Source organism: Catharus ustulatus, chromosome 3, assembly GCF_009819885.2.
Source record: "Catharus ustulatus isolate bCatUst1 chromosome 3, bCatUst1.pri.v2, whole genome shotgun sequence".
Lineage (NCBI taxonomy): Eukaryota > Metazoa > Chordata > Aves > Passeriformes > Turdidae > Catharus > Catharus ustulatus.
In genome coordinates, this window is record NC_046223.1 from 75,901,679 (window position 1) to 75,923,973 (window position 22,295).

Below are 22,295 nucleotides of genomic sequence, written 5' to 3' on the forward strand. Positions count from 1 at the left end.
AATACCTACTCAAATATACCAGTCCTAAATTGCCACTTTCTTTTGAAATGTAAAAACAAGGTCATCTTATATCTTTAGATAATATTAGTTAAAATGTGTATAAAATGCTGTAAAGTGGCAATAAATAGCTATGCAAAATAGGAGAATGAATGATCAGAGCTAGTGAAGGCTGGATAAAGGGAAATCCATCATAGCTTAAGATCCCTGACTGCAGAATTGATGTCTAACCAGCCGTTCCCTGCCCTATATTTTTGTAGTTTGTTGATTTTGAAAATCTTCTATTCATACATTTGTTGTATTCTCCTATTTTGCTTTTTTTGGAGACTGCTTCTCCAGTTTGCCATCACTGCTTACTCTAATGAAAGAAATACAAGACTTTATACCTTTCAGCTGTTAGTTCATGGTCTCTGCAAACTGCACCATGACTGTACTAATTTGCACAAACCTTATGTTTTCTGAGAAACCCCTGAGGACCTGGAGTAACACTTTCTTCTTTTTTTTCTTTTCCTTATTTTTAAATGACAGCTTGTGTTACAAAGTGTAGATTGGCCTGAAAAAAAGGATCATTTTTGATTTGATGCCTTTGGCACTGTTTAGAGTTTTGCAAATGGATGAAGAGGCAACATAAAGTTATTTCAAGGTGTTCCCCAAGGGCAGTAGTCATAGAGAGCCACAGAAAAATTCTTTGTTAAGGAGTTGGCAAATTAAATATAGAAGAGTGAGAGACCTCTCTCTCCTTTTATAGTTAGAACAGAAATACTTGAATCCTACAGTGCCAAACTTTCTCTTTTTCTCTTACTCCTTCATAGAACATCATATCAAAGTACATTATACATTTTATTCTTACCAGATTCTTGAAGTTATATGGATAATATTAGCAGAAAATTAAAAAAGCACTAAGGAGAAACTGCCCTGTTTTCCTTTTTGGAAACTTAAAAAAATGGAGAAAAAATTGTTTTGAGCAGTATTAAAAATCAAGAATGGGTTTTGAGTAACTTAATGCTTACTGTAATGCACTGATTTTTTGACAAAATAATTATAGATAAGATAGAGATGAAAGTGCTTTTCATGTTTTGGGTGGGTTTTTTTCATTAAAAGCCAGTATTATGTGGAAAATGGAACTTTAAATAGGGAACTGTGTTTATCTAACCTGATACAAGAGAATCATTTGAGTAAGAAAATCATTGGGCCAAAGTATCACTGGTACAGAATTCTCTTCTGCTGTACATCACTTGCATGATGTGTTCGAACTACACACAGAATTATATGTACGAGTACTATAGACTGAAGTCAGTACTAGTGTCATCTTAACTGTTTCTTCATATTCCTGCTGTACTCTACATCTATGACATTTTTTTTTGTAGGATGAGCCTGTGAAAATGCAGTAGGCTACACCCTTGGTGACTATAAAGGGAATAACTTCCTACATACCTGACTTTCATGAGAAAGCATTGCTTCTCTTGATTCATCTGCATACATTATGGAGAAGTATATTTGCAGCATATATAAATAACCATAAAGACATGTACAGTTTAGTCTTAAGAGTTAATTTTTTTACAAGAATCCCCAAGAGAAAGTGAGTTTTACTTAATAGTCAAAATTAACAGATTTTTAAATATTTCCAACTGAAAACTTTCTGTATTTCTCCCTTTTTGAAATAGAGAACCTGTTATTAGAAATTATATTCTTTGGGTTGAATTACTGGGAGTTGAAATTCATTAGATTGTTAGATATTGTCAACAGATATGATATTGCCAAGGATGGAAATATTGCACTCCTCTTTATAAATTTATGTACACTTGGATATGACTTATAACTTTATTTTCTTTGTAGTTATTTGAACTGCTGGGCCCTGAAGGTTTTGAACTCATAGAGAAACTCCTACAGAACAGATCTCTGATTCTGCAAAGATCTTTGACTTGTCCAAATGATAACAGGTTCCAGGCTCTCCAAGGTAAGTGACTACAAAATCTTTGTTCCAAATCAGATAAAAAGTAGTTTTCTAACTGTTCTAGTTTCAACAGTAGTACTGTCCATGTGTAATTAAGAAACAAGCAAAAAATCACAGGAGACAAGGGGGGAATATATTCCTGGGCTTAAACAAAGAAAGTCTGATTATACAGAAGAAACAAATACAAATTGCATATGTTTGTTTAGTTTTCAACTGCCTGTGGGCATGTGTAGATTTTGAATATATTAACAGTTGCACTTTTCCTGTTTTAATGGATTACTCTGGAAATAATCTGATCTTCTATTGTTCCTCATTTGCTTTCCTGCTTCCTATCTGCTTCGTATTATCATCTAATGTAGGACTTGAGGAAGAAAAGCACAGTGGCAATCACTTCTGAAAATAATAAAGTCAAGCTTAAGCATGAATAAGTGAGAGTGGGGAAAAAAGGGATTCAAGTTTTTTACTGTAATTTTTGCTTTTATAAGTTAATTTGTCTGCACCAAATAATTATTTTAAAATAAGTTTTACAGATCATTGTTTTTAAACAAGTTTTATTACTTTCTTCTCTGACAAAAATAAATCTGGTAGCATATAGGTTGTGACTTGGGATAAATCTTGCATGGACATAGCACCATGCAGCCCATTGTGTTCACAGCATATGGAGTTTGAAAAATGTGTATAGAGCCAGTAATGGTGGACTCATGTATCTCCACAATAATTTTAAAATGCAAATGACCCCTTTTTAATACAATGAAATGTTACATAAGCAAGCGTTTAGAAGTTCATCTCTTGCTGTGCTAATGGTTAGTCTAAACTCATCAGAACAGCTGTTAGTTTTGCCTGTTCATGATTTCAAAGACAAATGTCTTGCTATATGACAAGGCTTTCTGTCCTGATAGTTTTCCCTTCTTAGGTAATCAAATAAGAAATTAAAATACATTCAGTAGAAATTGAATTAATGCCTTTTCCTCCTATGTATAGAGTTTAGTTGCAGGAGTGTTTTCTTCTCACTTAGCAGAATTAGTATTTTGGAAGCTTTTATGAAATTATCCTTCATTATGCCATCAGTAAAATCTATCACAGTAATTTCTGCTAGAATGCGGAGGAAGAATATTTTCAATGTTATGTTTTTCAGACAATAGAAAAGCATAACTGATTTTATGCTTTTTTCACTGAGGACAGAATCCTTTAACTGTGGTAAAAAAGTCAGTGATATTCAGAGTATCTTCTCTGAGACTGAAGATGTTCTTGGCCCTGAGTTCAGTCTTTTAATTTTAATAAGGTCTTTTTTTCTTTTTAAGTTGATCAGAATGGTATTTCTAATGGTGAAGTCTTATCTTTCTAAAATTTCACTTGGGGAAGGGACTAATTTCTGTCTGCAGAAGTTTAGTCAACTTTGAGTAACTTGTGCCTTTAAAAATATTGTCACAAGTCAAGAAACTGTACATATACTGCATTTTTGCACCAGTTATTTGACTATTTCTTGTGTAATTTACTTCTGTGGCAGTAAAGGTGATTGTTGTGCTTATCAGACAAATCAAGTAACATTTCTTTGCCCTAACGTGTTCAGTCTGAATTAAATTTGGTCAGGAAATTGCATCCATTGTTGTCCCCTTTTAATACAAGAGAGAGAGCTAAAGCTGCAGACATGATGGAATTAATGTGGACATTTTGACAGTTTATTAGAATTTTTTCAATGCTCTTTAACAAGTTATTGTTGCCTTATCCAGTATGCATGCTGTGAGATGTAGGAGTTTCACTGTTGCTGTAGGTGAAAACTAAGCAGCACAAATTGTTCAAAATGTCAGTCAAGCGGGTTTATTTGATGAAAAAAGGTTTTCAAGTTTTTCACTTCAGAGTTTGGCTGCAGAAGTACATATGAAACATAACTGAGTTAAATATTTAATATTCAATCACATTTATATAAACTAATAATCTGTTTACAGAATTTTGAAAAATAACATTTAAAACCACCAATATTTTTAAAATGAAAACAAAATCAATCTCTTCCAGGCTGTTGTATATAAAAGACTTGATCGTGTCTTGGGTTTTGTCCAGTACTGATCTCAGAAAGGGGAATGTAACTGAGATTTTTTGGGTTCCCTGCTCCCCTAGATTTATTGTTTTCTGTAATTGTTCTGTGGTTCTGATTCTTCTTGATAATTCTGCTACTTATCAACATAAAAAGAAAGAGTCCTTGTGATAGAGTAGGATAGATTTTCTCACTTGTTCCAGGAAATTGCATTGTGAGTATGCTTTCAATACAATCATGTTATCTAGTATATATGCACTAATTCTTTTGTTAACAGGCCATTTAAAAAAAAAATCACCCTGTTTAATCTATTCTCAGCTTCCAGCTTATCAGTGCATGTATGTAAGAGCAGTGATAAGAGGCAAAGTGGCATTTCCACTGTAGATGAAGTTATTATAAACACAGAAAACAAAAAAAATTTACTTCCTTTTGCTGCTAGTCCATCCCCTGGCTTTGAGATTAAGTGTATTTTAAATGTCCTGTCTTTGGGACATGACCTAGTGGTCCTTCTAGATGTCTTGAGGCCAACTGCTGCACAGTCTACATAAACCTCAACTATTTTAAACTCACAATACACTCATGCACGCACACACAAACCCCCCAAAACAAGCATGAAACCAAACATCAAAACCCCAAACCGTTAGAATGAAGCTGGGGAAAAAGGATGGAATCCAGTACTTACAGAGATGCATACCTGTCATCATATTGCAGAACAGTGCAAGAAGTTTATAGGAGAAAATGCTAAGCCAAATTATGGTTGTCAAGTCACAATTCAATCTGAACAAGAAAAGTTGTTAATGAAACAATATCGTCGGGAAGAAAAAACGAAATGCCAGAAAAGAAAAACAAGCTGGGGAAGATGGAGAAGTTTCTGTAGAAGGACAAATGTGCTTTGATCCCAAAGAGCTGCGGATACAAAGGTAATAAATCCCAAAAGTTGAGAAATGCTTCTGTTGTAATTGCTACTTCAACATATCATAACAGTTTATTTTCTTTTAGTTTGCTTTGGTGATCAGGGGATTCTGACTTCAAGTCACGTTTTATTGCAAGCGTAGAATTTTTTTTTATATGAAAACCTAATTTTCAGGAAAGAAAGCAGTGATTTGCTTAATGAGAATCTTCTTGATCTCATCTATGTGGGCTGGAATTGCAGATTAGTGGGGTAGGCTATCTTTCTTAGTTCCTGTATGCACACTACTTGCTTAGGATTTATGAAGTCTGTACTAAATCTATCAGAACTATCTTTCTTTTTCTCTCTCAAGATTAATGGGTACTATTTTCCAAGTTGTCAGCTAGAAGGTAGTGGGAGGAATAGAGGAGGGAGAGGATTAGGAGCAAATAAGCTGTTGTATTTTGTATTGAGAAAAATATAGTAAGACTGGTATCTAACTGTGAAATCATGTCTCTGTGTTGCTTATAAAGAGTCAAAACTGCTTTTAGGAAATCCTTGCACTTATAGGATTGTGCTTCTGAATTTTATCTGAACTGTGTGTTTTAAGGTTTTGGTCTAACTACCAGTTAGTAACATCGTAAAATTTCTTTCTTTAATTTCCTCAACTCTTGCTCTGACTTTAATGTACTATGCTCAGTTTTGTGATGGCAGCCTGAAATGGGCAGAATTACTGCAGCTATTTTTCTGCTCACAGAGAACTAGCACTTCTGAATGCTCGAAGTATGCCAGTCCTAGGTAGACAGAGAGAGATAAGCATCGAAAAGATTCATTATCCACATGTCTATGATTCCCGAGCTGAAGCTATGAAAACATCAGCATTCATTGGGGGTGCAAAGGTATGTTGGTGCATGACCCTTCTTGAGCAGTACATCTTTCCCAATGAGTAATGTGCAGCAGGGTTCCCTTTGTTTCCTTAGTCTGCTCCTTCTCAGAATCCAATGCATGAAGCAGTGCTTCTTTGGAGAGGGTTTTAAAGCCTTTGATATATTCTATTTTTATTTCAACTCTGGAAGAAATAATCTTCTTTTCAACTGATGTATTTGCTTTTATTTCTAGGGTCATTTAAATTCTTAAAATACTGTTTTTCTGTCTTTTGGATACCTTTGAACTGACTTCAACAAAATAAATGCTTTTATGAAATTCTAATGGATTCTGAAATTTAATAAAAGGGAGTTATCTTTTTTGGGGTTTTGAGACTGTTTTCTGAATAGTAAAACTGATTCTTTTCCATTTGGGGGATTCAGTGATATCTGTAAAATGAAGGAGTGAGATTTGGTTTTGGTTTAAATTCATTTTTTGAAGGGAAGTCATAAAGCATTGTTCAGTTATACATAGTGACACTTTCTGTTTTCATACTTTTAATTAATTTTCCTGTAATACATTTTTAGGTGGCCTTACCAGAGTCAGTTCAGCGAGAAAACAATAAAATGTATGAAGAGGTGAAGATACCTCATAGTGAACCAATGCCTATTGGTATTGAAGAGAAAATTGTTTATATTAAAGACTTAGATGAGGTGAGTATACCATTTCAAAGATATTAAGTTAGTTTTTATTTTGTATTACCAAAGTTTAACTGGAAATAATGCCGGTTTTTCCAGTGATGTGTTGTAGGTAAATGCAGACAGTTAATTTCTTCACTACTAATTTGAAGAATATTTATTGGGGAACATAGTTCAGTGATATAATCCCTTTCATGTTGACTCAGATTCAAGGAATTTCGGATCTGAACTACTTGTTCAGGAGTTGCAGTTCTCAATTCCTTTGGCATTACATTTTTAGTTATTTATGGTTTTGGGCTGTGATCTGAATCACTGAAATGAAGGTATTACAGTGATTCTGTTCTCTTCTGAAGATCACAGGAGAAAGTGAGCCTGAGCTTCTGTACCTTGACCTGGACAGGTTGGCTTCTGACTGCACAGCACTATTCTGCACCTGTCTTACTGTCTGATACAGTTCAGAGGTGTGGAATGTTGTGTTATAGACTGTATGGCGTGCAAATTCATTTCTAAATGCTTTGATGATAGAAAGTAAAGAGCAGAGAGGAAAAATGCAGGTAAAACAAATGTTAACATTTCAGCTTTTACTGATTTAAAATGGTGAAAAAGCTGAGATGAGGGAACTAAATTTATTTTTAGTTATTTACAGTCTAGAACTTGCAGTACTCCATCACAGGTACCTTTTTACTCCTAGTTGTAATATATCAAATCTATTGAAAAGTGGAATATTTGGTATTGATTTGAACAGAGAATAAAAAGCAAGCTTTATGTACAGAGGAGGTTTTCTGTCTCTTAGTCCTGCAGCATATAACAATGGATACATTTGTTCCACCTTTTTCTGGGAAAGCAGGAAATGAGAATATACGCAGAGAACATTATTGAGATTCTGAGTAAAGATTGTCTTACGTAAAGATTTAACTCTTTCAAAACAGAAGACAATTTTAAGATCTGAATCTATTCTTTTCTGCTTAGGTGACAGTACCTAATGTGTTTGTGAATTGACTGACAGTTCTTGAAAAATACAGGTGCTGCCACTATTGTCGTTTTATATGATAGTATTCAGCATGACAGCTTTTTGCAAAAAAAAAAAGTAGTTTTCCTAAACTAAATACTACCTACTAATCTGTAAACTTTTTGCAAAAAGTACTAATATTTCAAAAGTGGTTTCAGAAAAAACATGGTTCAGACAGAAAATACCTATCTGAAATGAATTGTTGGCTGATTTTTGCACATATAATATTTAAAATAAATGTCAAAAAATGAATCAGTTATAAAAATTTAATAAGTAATTCTCTTTTGTAGATTGTATATCACCAAGAGGTCTGCTTTTCAGTTTTACAGTGAGATTTTGAAATAGAAATAATCTTCTTTAGAACTTTACTCTCATATGATTCTTATTGCATGAGATCAAATATAGAAGTGTCAGCAACAAATACAATTTTGATTGTTTGAGCATGCGTGTATGTAATTCCTGCCACCAAGTTTAGTATCGATTTGTGACAACAGATGACAAATTTGTGAGGTTTGTCCAGGTGCACGACTTCTCAGCTTCTTGATTTCACTAATGAGACTCATGGATTTGAAATTTGTTATATAGAAATTTTTATCAAGGAGCTAAAAGAGGCTGGAATTACCAATGCATAAATTAAGACATACTTTGTCAAGATGTACCTTTGTTAGGGCAAAATTCTTCTGTTTTGTTTTCTCTGCAAGGCTGTTTTAAACCTTTAAGCTCAGAAACACCTTGGTTGGTGTTTCAAATTTTTCCCAATTAACTGGAGTTAGTTTAGAGTGCATGAAGATTTTCTGACAATATGCTTTATTTTTGATTAACTAGTGTAAACAAAAACAGAAAAATCAGGATTTTCAGGTGTTTCCCCAACATGTAGAGGTGCTCATAAAATAGCTCTTTGTACCTCTCCTCTGCTGGATGTGTTTGCAGGATTATCTAATATTTGAGTAGGTGGGCTAAGAGTAGAGATGACAGTAGATATAACTAGATATTTCATGACTAGGAACTTCTAAGGCATCGTGAGGAAGCTGGCAATTCTGCTGCTATTGACTATGAGGTTCCATTAATGGTAGGGTTTTGATGTGAGACATTTAGTCTAGACATAAAGGTACTCAGCCTGTGTAACAAGTCAATATACGTACAATCCATAATCCACAGGGAGAAAAGGCACAGAATAATCAAGACATTTATTGTAGCTGGAGTTTTGAGTATTAGATACTGAGATTTATAAGCATTTGCTATTCTTTGGGGAAATCCTGATGGCATTAAAAATTGTAAATATTCTTCTTCCTTTTCTTTTTAGTCTGTATGTTTTCATTTGCACAAAAATAATTTTAAGAACTTTGTGTGTTTCTCATGAGCTATGTGATTTTGATCACATTGTCAGCAGTTTGGTGAGAGTATTTGACCGTGCAATGTTTATTGCAAAATACACCATTGCATTTCATCTTCTAAACTCCTGAGATCAGAACTGAGTTTGTAAGGAGTTAATTAATATTTTGAACTGTTGGCCAGAAGTTAAAGTTCTGGATCATATAAGTTGGAAGTATTCTTGCATTTTAAATTATTTAAAGTATTAGTTAATATTTAGATTTTCTTACTTCTTGTAAACACAGGTTGAGAAGAGAGAAATTTATTCTTCTAGACACTAATTCTAACAAACCACATATTAACTACATTTTAAACATGTATATGCTCCCTTTTTTAATAGTTTCTTATGCAGCACAGAAGTATAAGGCAAAAATGGCAAAACCTCTATGAACCAACACCAACCAAAGGCAGCAGCAATGCCTTAAACCAGATATCAACATGGGGTTCTTTTTTATAGGATTGGCAGTGTAGCCAGAATGCATCTGCTACTGCACTCCAGAGTGAAGAAATAACACGTTTAAGCTAGTTTTAGTACTATATTAATTGAAATCTTATGGCTGGCATTTTCAAAGTAAGTATGTCGTTTAGTTAGGGCCTCCTTGCAAAGGGTCAGAGCTTTCCTAAAAAGTTTGACTTCATGATTAGTGAAATCACTGCCTGAAAGAACACAGGTGCTAAGATGAAACGCATATGAAATGACAAAGGTCCAAATTTTTATAGCTAACATTCCTACTTAATCCTATTATGCACTGCAAATATGAGATCAGGAGTGACCAACCTTGTACAATTTAGGAGCCATAAAAACATTCCACAGCATGCCATAAACAACTGGCTTCAACACTCTCAAACTTCCTTTCCAGCTTTGTCTCCTACCTTCCTCCATTGTGAGCTGAACTGCTGTTTCACCTCCTCCAGCAATCTCACTCCACTTGTGTTGTCTCATAGCGTTTATTTCCTGTGTGTTGAGTTGGGAGCAGGAGCTGGTGGCACGGAGGGAGCTGTGCTGCTACTTAGGAATGTTGCTGGTGTTCAGAGATAGAAGGGTGCGCTGTGTCCCATGGAAGGAGTAGCAAAAGGCTCATACCTTACAGAAAGGCAACAAATCCCACCCCCAGTCCCCTTTGTAGACCCATATTTTTCTTGGCATTTATTATTTCTCAGAGAACTGTGGTTTTACCACAGTTAAAGCACAGGTGGTTCATAAGTAGCTGATTGGTCACACCAGTTTAATCTGAAGTATTATGGTTCTATTGTTTGTACAAGTATAGGTTGTTTCAATAATGAGAATTTTAAAAATTGGGAAAGCAAAAGCTTAGCTTTATTATCTTTACTCTGTTGACTTGCAACTTGACCATTAGAGAAATATATTTTTTGTATTAATTATAAAGGTGGTTTTGTACTAAGCTTTTTGCCAAATAAATGTACCTTTAAAGTCATAAACTCAGACCAGGGAAAGTTCCTCTCCAAGACTGTGAAAAAGAGTTTTATCTAAAAAATTGCTGCTAGTGAAAAATTACTTCAGCTTTTTACCTAAAGTGGGTGTTCAGGTTAGGATTTATTTCTTTTTTTCATGTTATTTCCATTTCCTTTTACTAGCACTGCTTAATGCGCTAAATAAGAAAGGTAATTTTTTTCTCTCTGCATTATGTGAAGGAATTATTGCAAAATCAATATTCTCTCTTTTCCTGTAATGTTTTCTTGTTTTTAGAATTGTACAAGGTAAGTCTACTGAAGAGAAGTATGCGTGTTTTTGGATAAATTACATTTTTCACATTCAGAATATTGGATCATTAATTCCAAAGTTGATCTTAGTGCATATTTCAGTTGCATATTTTCCAAACAGCAATTGATAGTTGAACCATATGGAATAATTTTTAAAAGAAATTTTGTTTTTTATTGAAATCTTGTCATTTATCCAATTAATTATACTCAGAAATTGCTCTGAGGAGAGTTTACAAATTCTGTAATCCTTAGATTTAAGACAAGGAAAACCATGTTTGTCAAGGTACAGTTGCTTTAATGGCTGGTAGTATATATTAGGGATTACAGTCTGTCTTCATATTTCAGGGGGAGGGATTCCAAAAAAGGTTGAATATGTGCTATATCAGGTAAACAAAAATATTGGAATCAATTTCATTATGGATTCAACACTAAATGATGGTCTTAAAGCATACAAGTTCTGGCTTAGTTTTCTTCAATATGTGAGTTAATGGTATTTTATAATTTTTTTTTAGAATTTCAGATACTATGGAAAATTTCTAAATCAAATTGTTTGATGATTTCACTTACCTTTAAATGAAGCTTTTAGGCATTGTTTCATTAAAATTCTAGGAATAAATATTATTGCTTTGGGTAAAAGCAAGCAAAAAATATGTGCTTCATGCCAAACCAGCAGTTTATTGTCCAGCTTATATAAAATGATCGTATTTTCCATTAAGACAATCCTGTTTCTTGGTAAAATAATTTAATAACTCTTCATCAAAAAGATCTATTGCTATGAAGTGCATGCTGTAAAGTGGTAGTCTGATTTTAAGATTTACCTATAATCTCACATTGTAGAAACACAAACATGCTCTGTGGCTGGTTACTACTTCACCTTTGAAAGACACTTGCTGTACTTGAATGTAAATCATTGAATGCAATATTTTCAAACATGTGTCTCACTTGACTGCAGCTTTCACTGCAGATAGATGTGACTAGACGATTTCCTGAATGCTAAGAAATGACTTTTTTCTTTCAGCAATGGAGAACATCTTCCCCTTTTGATAAATCAAAAGCTATTTTGAAAAAAAAGTCTTACTTTATTGATATAGCTTTAATACTAGTAATGGTACTATAACATTTTTCTGGATCCATAAGACCTTTCTACTGTTTTAATATGCTTTTGCCAGTAAGATGGGGTTTTTTTTCAATAGGATCACTGAGTTTAATGCATGCCAGATTACTAACCTTATTTATTTTGTGTAACACCTTTAGAACAACAACAAAACTTAAATCGTTTAGAGAAAAAAGAAACCTGATATGATCATGTCAACTAGATTTGATATGGTATTTGAAATGCAGGTACATTGCAGGAATAGCAAGGCTTTATGAATTTTATAGTGCAATTTTGAATTAATTACATAACGAAATGTGAAAATCTGGGTTCCTTGATCTAACATGACAAGTGAATGTCTCAGTTGGAGTGAGCTAGAGTTCTTAGGGGCACAACTTGGCAGGATCAGCAATTATGACCACTCTCCAGTAACCAGGAGCTTGACACCAGTGGAGGATTAGTGATGAAGTAGGTAAATATAAAGGAATAAATATGTGGTTAAGAAATACTTAACAGATGGATAATTTTGTCCAATAATCTGAGATTATTGTTCCAAACATAGTTACACCTATATTTACTTTATCCTAATAGGAGAGTATTTTTGCGTATCTGAAGTCTGTATCAAAATATATAAAGCAAGTTTCCTAGAATATCAGAATAAGCTAGCTTAAGCTAGTGCTGAAACAAGAGGGAAAAGAATGAAGCATAAAGATTTTCTCTTTTAAAGTATATATAGTAAAAGACAAAGGAGAAACTGCATAGTCTAATATGTTTTATAATTATTGTTTTTAAATGAAATTTTGAAATGCAGTGGTACTTGTCATTAAGGATTGTGATTTACCTTTAGAATTTGAGAACTGTCATTTATGACTCACTGAAAAGGTGTTTGATACTATTGCAGTCTTTGAGAGGACCTATCTCTAAATGCAGGATAAGAAATGGAAGCTATTTTCTCTGAAGTATCTCTGTGTTTGGCAGGTGTGACTTCTCTGGCGTCTATCATCCATTCTTAGTCCAACATTATCACCGACTTAAAAAAGACAGTAACATATACATTTTAGATAGTTAAAATATCTTTATAAACTATGTCTATATATGTAAAACACACGTGTACAACATGTATATGGGATATGTATATATATATATATATATATATATATATATATATATATATATACACAGTAATTTCAAGACCGTAAGGCGCACTGGACTATAAGGCGCACCCCCCAGGAGTCGGCAAATTTCGCAACTTTGTAGATCGTATAATGCACACCGGACTATAAGGCGCACTTTATTTTTACAGCGAAGATCTGCACTGCGTGCAACAAAGTAACTAATTAGTAATGGAATCCCGCGATTGTGGAGTTTACTGGCATGTGCTCAAATTGGAAACACTTTTCACAGATTGGCGTAGCCTTTAAACGCAACCCCAGGTGCCTTCCCTGTGCCACGGGCCCCAGCACCAGCTGGCGCGACTCGCAGCTCCTGGCTACCACCGCGCAGCCGCAGGTCCCGGCTTCCCCTGTACAGCGGCTGCAGTTGCGGTGGGCCCAGGCACTCCCGCCTGGCACTGGCTGGTGCACCTCGGCTTGCAGCTCAGCCGCCACAGCCACTGGCGGCTCCTTCCCCCCGCTCCCAGGCCGCGGCCACCGCCGCCTGGCAGCTTTTTGTTCCCCCCATGCCCGGTGCCGCCCTGCGGCTCCTCATTCTCCCCGCGCCTGGGCCACGGCCAGGGACAGCTCCCTCCCTCCCCGCGCAGCTCCTGCCGGCTGCGGCTGCCCACTCCCACCCCCCCTCGTGATTCAGCGCTCCCACGGCACCACCTCCCCATTGCGGCTCACACTTCTGGGTTTGCAAATTTTGCGACTTTGTCCATTATATAAGCCACACCAGACTATAAGGCGCACTTCCGGGTTCAGGGGAAAATTTTAGTCAAAAGGGTGGGCCTTATAGTCGTGAAATTACTGTGTATTTCCCATTAATGCAGAGTTGATTACCAAAGTAGCAAAGTCTTTTTAATAGGCCACTATTTTATATATCCTTCTCTTTGCCTCCCTCAGCTTGCCAGATTTCTACTATTTTATTTTTAAGAAAGATCTGTATGCAGAGAAGATAGTCAAGCCAATCTCTGTCTTTATAAGAGATGTATGTAGGATGCAAAAAAAATGGGGAATGATGAATAATTGGAGGTAGATGAGAACTGAAGCATAATCTTACGTCAGATTCTATGAAAAGCAAAAGGCGGTTTTCATTGAGCAGCAGCCTGCACTTACTGGAACAATATGTGTCTATCCATCATTGTGGAAGTAATAAACAGTCCACCTCTTTTGGGATGGGGAGGAATGAAGGTAAAGGAAGCAAATAAGTCACATCTCACATGAGTTTTGGAGGTAGGCATTATATAACTGCAGAGATGTAAGCCTGTGTTTGCTCAAACCACATCCTCCTTGGCCTATTTATATGATGCAGCTTTTATTTTTGGTATGATGATGTGGATCAAATCACTGCAATGGGGCGATTTATAAACAGACTATATTTATACAAACTGGAAGGAATTTCACCAGAAAAGTATAACAAAAACAGGCTTTTACTGTTGTCCCATAAGAATAGGGAAGTATTGTAAATACTTTCTTATAACTTTGGTTTACCAGGATTGCTGGAGAACCACTTGCACCCGCAAGGCTTTCCAGATTGTACAATATGTCTCTGATTTTCAAAAAGCATCCAACATAGTAGTTAGCATTGTAACTCTTTTCTTATTCTAAAATAGTGTTCTCTCTCTGCTTTTGCCATAAACCTCTCTTTTGGTAGACTGACAGCAGATTTATTTCCTTTGGTTTGACACTGGGCAAGTTGGATTCTTTTAGAATGAGACTGAATGAAGGTTTCCTTTGCAGTAGGTGCTGTCTTAGCTCATCTACACAGATTTTTCAGATGTCTTTTCAATGAAAGACTATCTTTTCTTTTTGGCCAATACACTTCTTGCTTTTCAGCTCTAATATAATGTCCTTACCTACCTTGTAGTGTCTTAAAATGGTGTCCTTAAAATATGATCTGATCATTTATTCTTTCAGTTGTGTTTGTCCTAGTCTCATGTGCAGTTTAGTTCAAGACCTTTTGTAGTCTTGTGCTTTTAATCCTTTTAAGATGACCAAGGCATTTATCTTTTTTTCTTTAAAAATTAGTTTTCAGATGCTGTTAGTAGATTGTATAATACTGTGTGAATTGACACATACAGGTGACCAGCAAACCACAGCTGTGGTGCAAGGAGTAAATTTATTTCATTACCTCTCCAGCGAGACTGGGAGTCAGAGACATACACAGACACAAGCTCCCTTAGGCTTAGCTCATCCCAATAGGCAGAGACACACAGACTCCCTTAGGCTTTGCTCATCCCAGTGGACAGAGCGGAAGGGAGAAGTAGCAGCCCCACTACCAAATCTCCGTATATCACAGGGCTTTGCGTGTCTATGAGTTTACCACAAGACAGTGCCTTTATGATCTCTCTCCCAGCAGGAGGCTCAAGCATGTCTGTGAGAGTGTGTTATCTCGACACAGGAATCTTCTCACAGCACTTTTCAAAACAGGCAGAGGATGAACAACACTAGGCATAGTAAATGGAGTCTTCCCACACCAACATTCTTTGCAGTCCCAACTGCAAAGGTCGCTTCAAGCAAAACTCTTACATCCTTGTCAAATCTTCTGGTTTGAGCCCTGTTGTCCCAACAAATACACTGTAGATTTATCTTTTTGTGTGTGTTAGCTTATTTCTTTACATACTCATAATGAGACCCTTTTAACATGTTGTAAGTTTGATGGTGTTACATGAAAAAAATGACATTTAAGACACTGGAGGTGTTGAGAGGGGCAAGGATGCTATGAAAAACTGATAAATATGCTCTTTGTTGTATCAGTCTGGGCTGTGTTTTTATGTACATTTTTATTTTCAAGGGTTTGATATTAATGACAACAGGTAAAACCTACTAGTAAGTGTAGATAAAGCAAGAAAAAATCCTTGTGAATAAAAAATAACATTTTCAAATGTCCTTTCATTAGTGAGCTTGTAATTGAAACTTTAACAGATCTTCTCCTTTTGAGACTGTTTATTCTATGTACAGCTTTTTAAAATTTTTTTTTTAAAAGAGCTCTGTAAAATCTGGGTTTATCTCTTCTTGGGCAGAGAAGTTCAAAGAGAAGAGCAATTAATTGATAATATGGGTCAAAGTCTAATGTGAATATCTGTACTGGTTAATATAGAGAACTTAATTTCTTTTAGTCTGTTCTTTAAGCTAGCATGGCTGTGTATAATACACTAAGCAAAAACTGCTTTAAAATATTTAGTAGATAATGTCTTGTAAGAGTTACATATTCTTATAGCTGTTTAGATTGCTCCTTTTCATGCAAGTAGCAAATATGAACAGGGAAATGGACATTTTAATATTAACATGAGATAAAATTGACTGCGTGATTTGAATAAAATGTTAAGCCTGTTTCATTTTCTACACAGCTGCCAAGTGTGAGTGTACTGAGTAGTGCTGCCTCTGAAATAGTTGAAAATCTGGTGGGAACACTTACAAAGGCAAACCAGTAAAGGGCACCAGCTGCTGAAAAACACCTGCTGAGCTGCTGTGGGAGTAGGTGCATCTGCCTGTACCTAGAAGTAGTCTAACAAATTACCTGCTTTTACCTGTCAGGATTTTAATTTGTGTAAAGATGCATCCCACAAAGCTGGTTCTGAATACTTAAAGAAAGAAAAAAATACGACTGGGGTTTTGTTTTGGTTTTGGGGGGAGGTTTTTTGTTGTTGTTGTTTTGGGTTTTTTTTGGGTTTTTCTGTGCAAAAAAGCAGCACTTCTGAGCAACTTTCTTATTCTTATAACTAGTTTAAGTTCTTCTTTAATAAAATACAAACCCAGATTTGGCAGCCAAAAGTCTCATCTACACTCTGTGTAGTGTGCTACTAAAGGACGCAGCTAGTCTGGAGGACATTATGCTACCAGAAAGGAGGTTTTCAGTTTTTGTTTGGCTTAGTTTGAGAGATGTATCTCGGGGGGTTTGTGAGAGTATATGTACCCTTTTTCATTGTAGCACTGTTGATGGTAATGCACAAACAAAAATAAATTTTACAATCAGAAGTAATTGGACAAATTTTTCAAATAGCTTTTAAAACTTTTGTGCTTTTTGTCTTTTGGTACTTAAACTTTTATTGTTCTCACACGTTGGTTGCCCTATCACACAAGGTCATCATCCTTCACCTACCTTTTATTTTCCTGTGGTAGGAAAACTTCTGTGAACACTGCTAGTTTGGCTGCGATTCACGAAAACAAAATAACTGTGTTCTTGTAGAAGAAAACACTGGCTATGCTTGTAGTCTTTTCTTGTAAAATTTAGGAAATAGTCTTCTAATATCTCTACTGTAAAACAGGGCTGCCATCTTGGGTAGCAGAAGTATGAATTTAAGTGAAATTGAGACAAAAATTGAGCTGTAGAAAGATTATGACAGCAATAGTTAATCTCCTGGGAATAGTCTTCTGTTTGCCATTCTTTCATTTTTACTTGATGTGTAAAAATTATTGCTAATTTCAGCTGTAATTACCTTCCAAAGCATTCTGATAGTTTTTCTGGGTTTTGTTAGGTTTTATAGGAAGAAATAGTTTGTTGTGTTAACATAAGCTAAAGTAAATAGTTTGTAAACACTATCCTGAAGTACCTTCTGCATTACCAGATTAAATATTCACTTCTACATGAACATTTAGAATTAATGCTTTTGCATGTATAAAATAGTATTGAATTAATTAGGGATAATTTAAAAATAAAATACTGAAAGAGATCTGTGCTTCAAAACTTTACAGTAATATGAAATGTTGTTACCCTGCTCATAAAAACAAGGTTCCTTGCTTTATTTTTTAAGGAAGATAATATTTAGGCTCAAATTTCTGAAGTTCAACTGACTAATTTGGGTGACTTTTATGTATTGTAAATCCAATGACCAGTAAAAATCCAAGAAGCATTTCAGGTAGAGTGAAGCAGCTGCATGTAGCTCAAAAGAAACGCAGCTTTCTGGTTCAAAGCATTCTTTTCCCCTTGTATTTAATCACTGTAATATTTGAAATCCAATTATGTCTACCTGGTGACTTTGCAGCTGTTATTTTTTTGGCCTCATTAAATGATCATAACAAGTGAAATATTTAAATTGAGAAAGAAACTTTTTAAGTGTTGATTTTTCATTCTTTAGGGACTCACATATATGTCATTGCCATGAATATGGACTTTAGTATAAAGCACATGCAGAAATCTGTAAAGTTTTTAATTAAAACAAGTCAAAGTAGTTTTAGTTGTTTTGGTAATTAAAACTGGAGAATGAATAATGTGCTTCTGCTGCACCCTGTTTAGGGAATAGCCACTTCTCAGTGGAATTTTGAAATACGTGTGTGAAAGAATGCAGTAGTCTGCTTTAGTTTGATCACCTCCCCGAAGGCAGAATTTCATTCTTAGGAGTATTCGGTCTTCGTTTAAAGTGAAATTCAGGATAGTATCTTAAATTCTAATTCAAATTATACCAAAGACCAAAATTGTTTTTAATTTTTAAGAAATGTAATCTCAAAGTGAGAATTTTCAAAGTCAAGGGAGTTATAAGCTAATTCTGAAATGCTGCAACATTTTAAAAATGAACTCTCACTCAAAATATTTTAGACACGTTATAGTTTGTCTGATTTTAATGTTGTCTTTAATTAGCATAAATTTCTGTATGCCCCTTAAGAAATGAATCTTTCATCTTAGATAACAATAGGCTGTGTCTTTCAGTGATAGGAATGGGACTGAAATGGTTCATCAAGGGATTAACTTAGAAATCACCAAATACTTTTAAATGTTTTTTAAAATATTTTGAGATAGAAGAGCTGTATGACTAGAAGATTGACTTTGAGCTGATGAGCTATTCAGCTGAGCCTTACAGTTTGCACTAACCTCAAGATCACACAATAAATACTAATACAGTTAAACTTTTAAACTTTTTGAAGTCCAATTTTTTCACTCAGCAGAACAACAAGGAGCAAAAAATAAAGTCTCTTAAAGTGGGAAACAGATTTTGTGTGTTTTATATCTTTTTGCAACAAAATAAATGTTTCTGAATTTTAGTTGGAAATTTGAAATTGCCCTGCTACCTGATCTTTCAGTTAGAATATTGGAAACAGACACATCAAATAACATTGAAGTTATTTTTAGTTTTTCTGTTAATAAACATGCCTTATATAATAATAGCTTGTTGGGAATTAACAAGGAGAAGGCAACTAAGAACTTTTCATTTGCAGTAAACAAAACATAGCAACTAAGAACTTTTCATTTTCAGTAAACAAAACATAGAGGAAGATGATTTCATTTAGTCATTAATAGGAATTGCTTATCATAAAACATGATATAAAGAAGGAAACTTACTTGCAAATATTCCGTCTTCTGTGTTTCCTGAATCTGAAAAGGATGGACATATTTTCACTGAGTCATCTAAGACTATGTTGGAAATAATTTTCTGTGTTCCTGAGCCCGTTTCCACTTGATTTTGACACCTGTGGACCTTTGTCCTTCTGGATCTCTACGTTTGAGACTGTCTTCCTTCTGTGCATATTCCTTACATGGAGACTTTGTGGCATGTTGTCACATCTGTCATCTAGGCTAAATGAATACCTCACTCAAATTTTGTACCAATAATCTGACTACATCAGAGAAAAAAAAATATATTTGCGTATTAATAACTACTACAACAGCAAACTGTAGAGACAACTGAGAGAAGACCTCATCAATGACTGTCAGTAGCTGAAGGAAGAGTGCCAAGAGGATGGAGCCAGGCTTGTCTTAGTGGTTACAATCAATAGGACAAGAGGCAAAAAGTAGAAATTGATGCACAAGTTCCACCTGAATTCGAGGAAGCACTTTAGTGTAGGCATGACTGAGCACTGGAACAGATTGTCCAGAGAGGCTGTGGATTGTCCCTTGCTGGAAATATTTAAGAACCATCTGGACATAATCCTGTGCTCTGTGCTCTGGGATGACCCTGCTTGAGCAGGGAGGTTGGACCCGACCACAGACCCACTGTGATACCTTCAACCTGACCCATTCTATGATTCTTTGAAAACAAAATATCTGGTTCAAGTATAGCCTGCAGCACTTTACAAAGTATGTGTGAAAGGTTTGTTAACTCTGTGGTCCTGTTTGCAAGGTAGGAGCTACCTTCTTCATCAGTTTTTCAGGTTTTGAGAATCTGTAGTTTTCAGTGTATTAATCTTCCATTAATCCTGAGATTATTAATTCCTGAGAACTGCTGAATGTAAATACCCTGGACAGAGTGCTTCAGAAAGTTTTATGTCTTTATCATGATCCATACCTCAGTCATTCACATAAGTCTATGTGAAATGGGAGGGTTTGATCTCTTTTGTCTGATACCTTGTCTCTTCCTCATTGTCACTACTTTTGAGGTTTGGCCAAAAACTATCTGCTGTTCTCTGTCAGTATTCTCTATTTTGACTAAATTTTCCAGTTATCTGTGTAGGCTAGTTGGAGTAGCCACACCTTTTCCTGGGATGAACATATGCCCTCATCAACACAACTTCCTGCTTAGATTTTTTTTTTATATTAGTAGTGACATTCTTTCAAAACTGCAACAAGAATATGGAAGAAAAATAATAAATTTCTCTTGATTTTTCCAGCTAGTTCATAAAGGGTGATTCATAGAAGAATCCAATTTCTAAAAAGTAACTTTTGTGTGGTTTCATAACATTTCATAATCTCTTTACTTGGGAAATGTTAGTTTAAACCATTTTATATGGATTAGAAAAAAGGACTTCAGTTTCTATGCTGCATGTTAGTAGCCTAACTTTTCTTTCACCAATGGCCAGAATGTATATGGCTACTTTCTCAATGCCCTCGTTGTCTTTCCTTATAATTTGTTGGGTTTCTCCCTTTACCCTGCAGTGTCTGTATTCTTGAACAACTAGGAAAGGTTTTTCTATATTAACTCTTTGATGAAGTTGCTTTTGAGTCAGTGTGCATCTAATAGTAATGCTTTTTTCCTCTTAGAGACGCACTGTTTTCCCAGGGGAATAAATTATGAGAGCAATATACCATCAACAGAGCTAGAAGTGTCTTTTATTTATATTTAAGTATAAGAAATTATGAAAGTGTTCTTTGCATTGGAAAGAACCCCAACGAAACGTAAAGAATAGACTGTAGCATATAAACATCATCAATTTCCTCGTTGCTCCATCAGGAGAAGTCAGAAAGATAGTGGAGATGTAAATAAATACCAGACCAGGACATCTAAAAATGTTTCTTAAAAATCTGTAGATATTTTGAATGTAGATTTTAAATATTTTCTTTTTGAATGTGTACATTTTTTTCTCTTTCACTCTCCCATACTTTTAGCTTTGCAGAGCATTAAGATATTTTTTAATCTTATGAGGAAAAAAAACCTTTTTTGGGTTACATTTAATATGGATGAAATGTGATTAAATTAAACCCAAATCCTTCTATCCTCATAAGATTTTAACTTCTGAGTTTGTTAGGAAATGCCACAACTGATGCCAATTTTCCTTCAGCTGCATTAGTTCAAGGTAATTTTTGTGTGTAATTCACAAATGGCATCAGAAAGCTCCAAGAGGAGGCTGTGTTCTGATCTCCATTTCATTGCTATAATCTGTAATAATTCTCTTGACATTGGATACTTTTGAGTTTGCAACAGTGTCACTGAAATCAGAAGCTCTCCCATGTGTCTGTTTGGATGCCAAAACTTATGCACATTTTTTGTAGAAATAGTTGCTTTTATGGAAAAATCTTTCTGAAACACTTTGTTTTCCATTTCCTCAAATGAAATCACCAGAGGGTATAATCAGTCTGTCTATAATCTTTTGTCATATTATAACTAGGTTGATGAACACAACACAGCTCTCCCAGTGAGGGGTGGAGATCCTCCAAGCTGTTTCAGTTTTTTTAACTCAGAGCAGTGAAAGTCTTACAGTACCGTAGTGGTGTCCTGTCATTTCCTTTAAACTGATCTGAGGTATATACATGCAGATGTCTTAGGATTTAATCTATACATTGAACCCAAGAATATTTCTCAATGTTGTCTTTTTAGTACAAGAGTAAGTGGTTGAATAATTCAGTAGTGTGTAAAAAAGGTATGGCTGTGGCAGTTGTTTGTATAGTGTTATTCATCAAGAGAATAATTTATATATAAAATTGGTGACAGTGTAACTATAGACTTACAAGGATATTTGTAGAAATTGCTTCAGGCATGTAAACGCTCATCTGTCATATATGGAGGTAAATATTTTCCCTAAAGCCTTTTGACTTTGAATAGATCATTCTTCTGTCTTCAAGAGGGCAAAAGGCAGGACTGATGAGAAACAAAACAAACAAACAACAAAAAAAAAAAAAAACAAAGAACCAAACAAAACCACAAAAACAGAGTTAGAGGCTTTTTATTCTTTGACTTTTTTTGGTTTTCCCTAGCTCTTTTTTTTCAAGGAGGGCCTATGTTTCCATAGTTGGTAGGAGAATATTATACTACTAAATTTCACTGCAATTTGTTTTTTAATTGAATTCTTCTGGTCTTCTCTGGATGGTCTCTGGATCTTCTGTAGTGAAAGTTTTGTTTCTTGAACAGCAGTCACTGTTA

General features: G+C 35.1%; 1 protein-coding gene across 1 annotated transcript in view; it reads left to right on the forward strand.

The window, feature by feature from the left end:
• ASCC3 (activating signal cointegrator 1 complex subunit 3) overlaps positions 1-22,295 on the forward strand; it is a 261,017-nt gene that overhangs the window by 39,679 nt on the left and 199,043 nt on the right. The window contains 5 exon segments of the mRNA XM_033054769.1: positions 1,834-1,954; positions 4,695-4,804; positions 4,806-4,903; positions 5,630-5,771; positions 6,324-6,449. Coding sequence (XP_032910660.1) covers positions 1,834-1,954; positions 4,695-4,804; positions 4,806-4,903; positions 5,630-5,771; positions 6,324-6,449 — 597 coding nt within the window.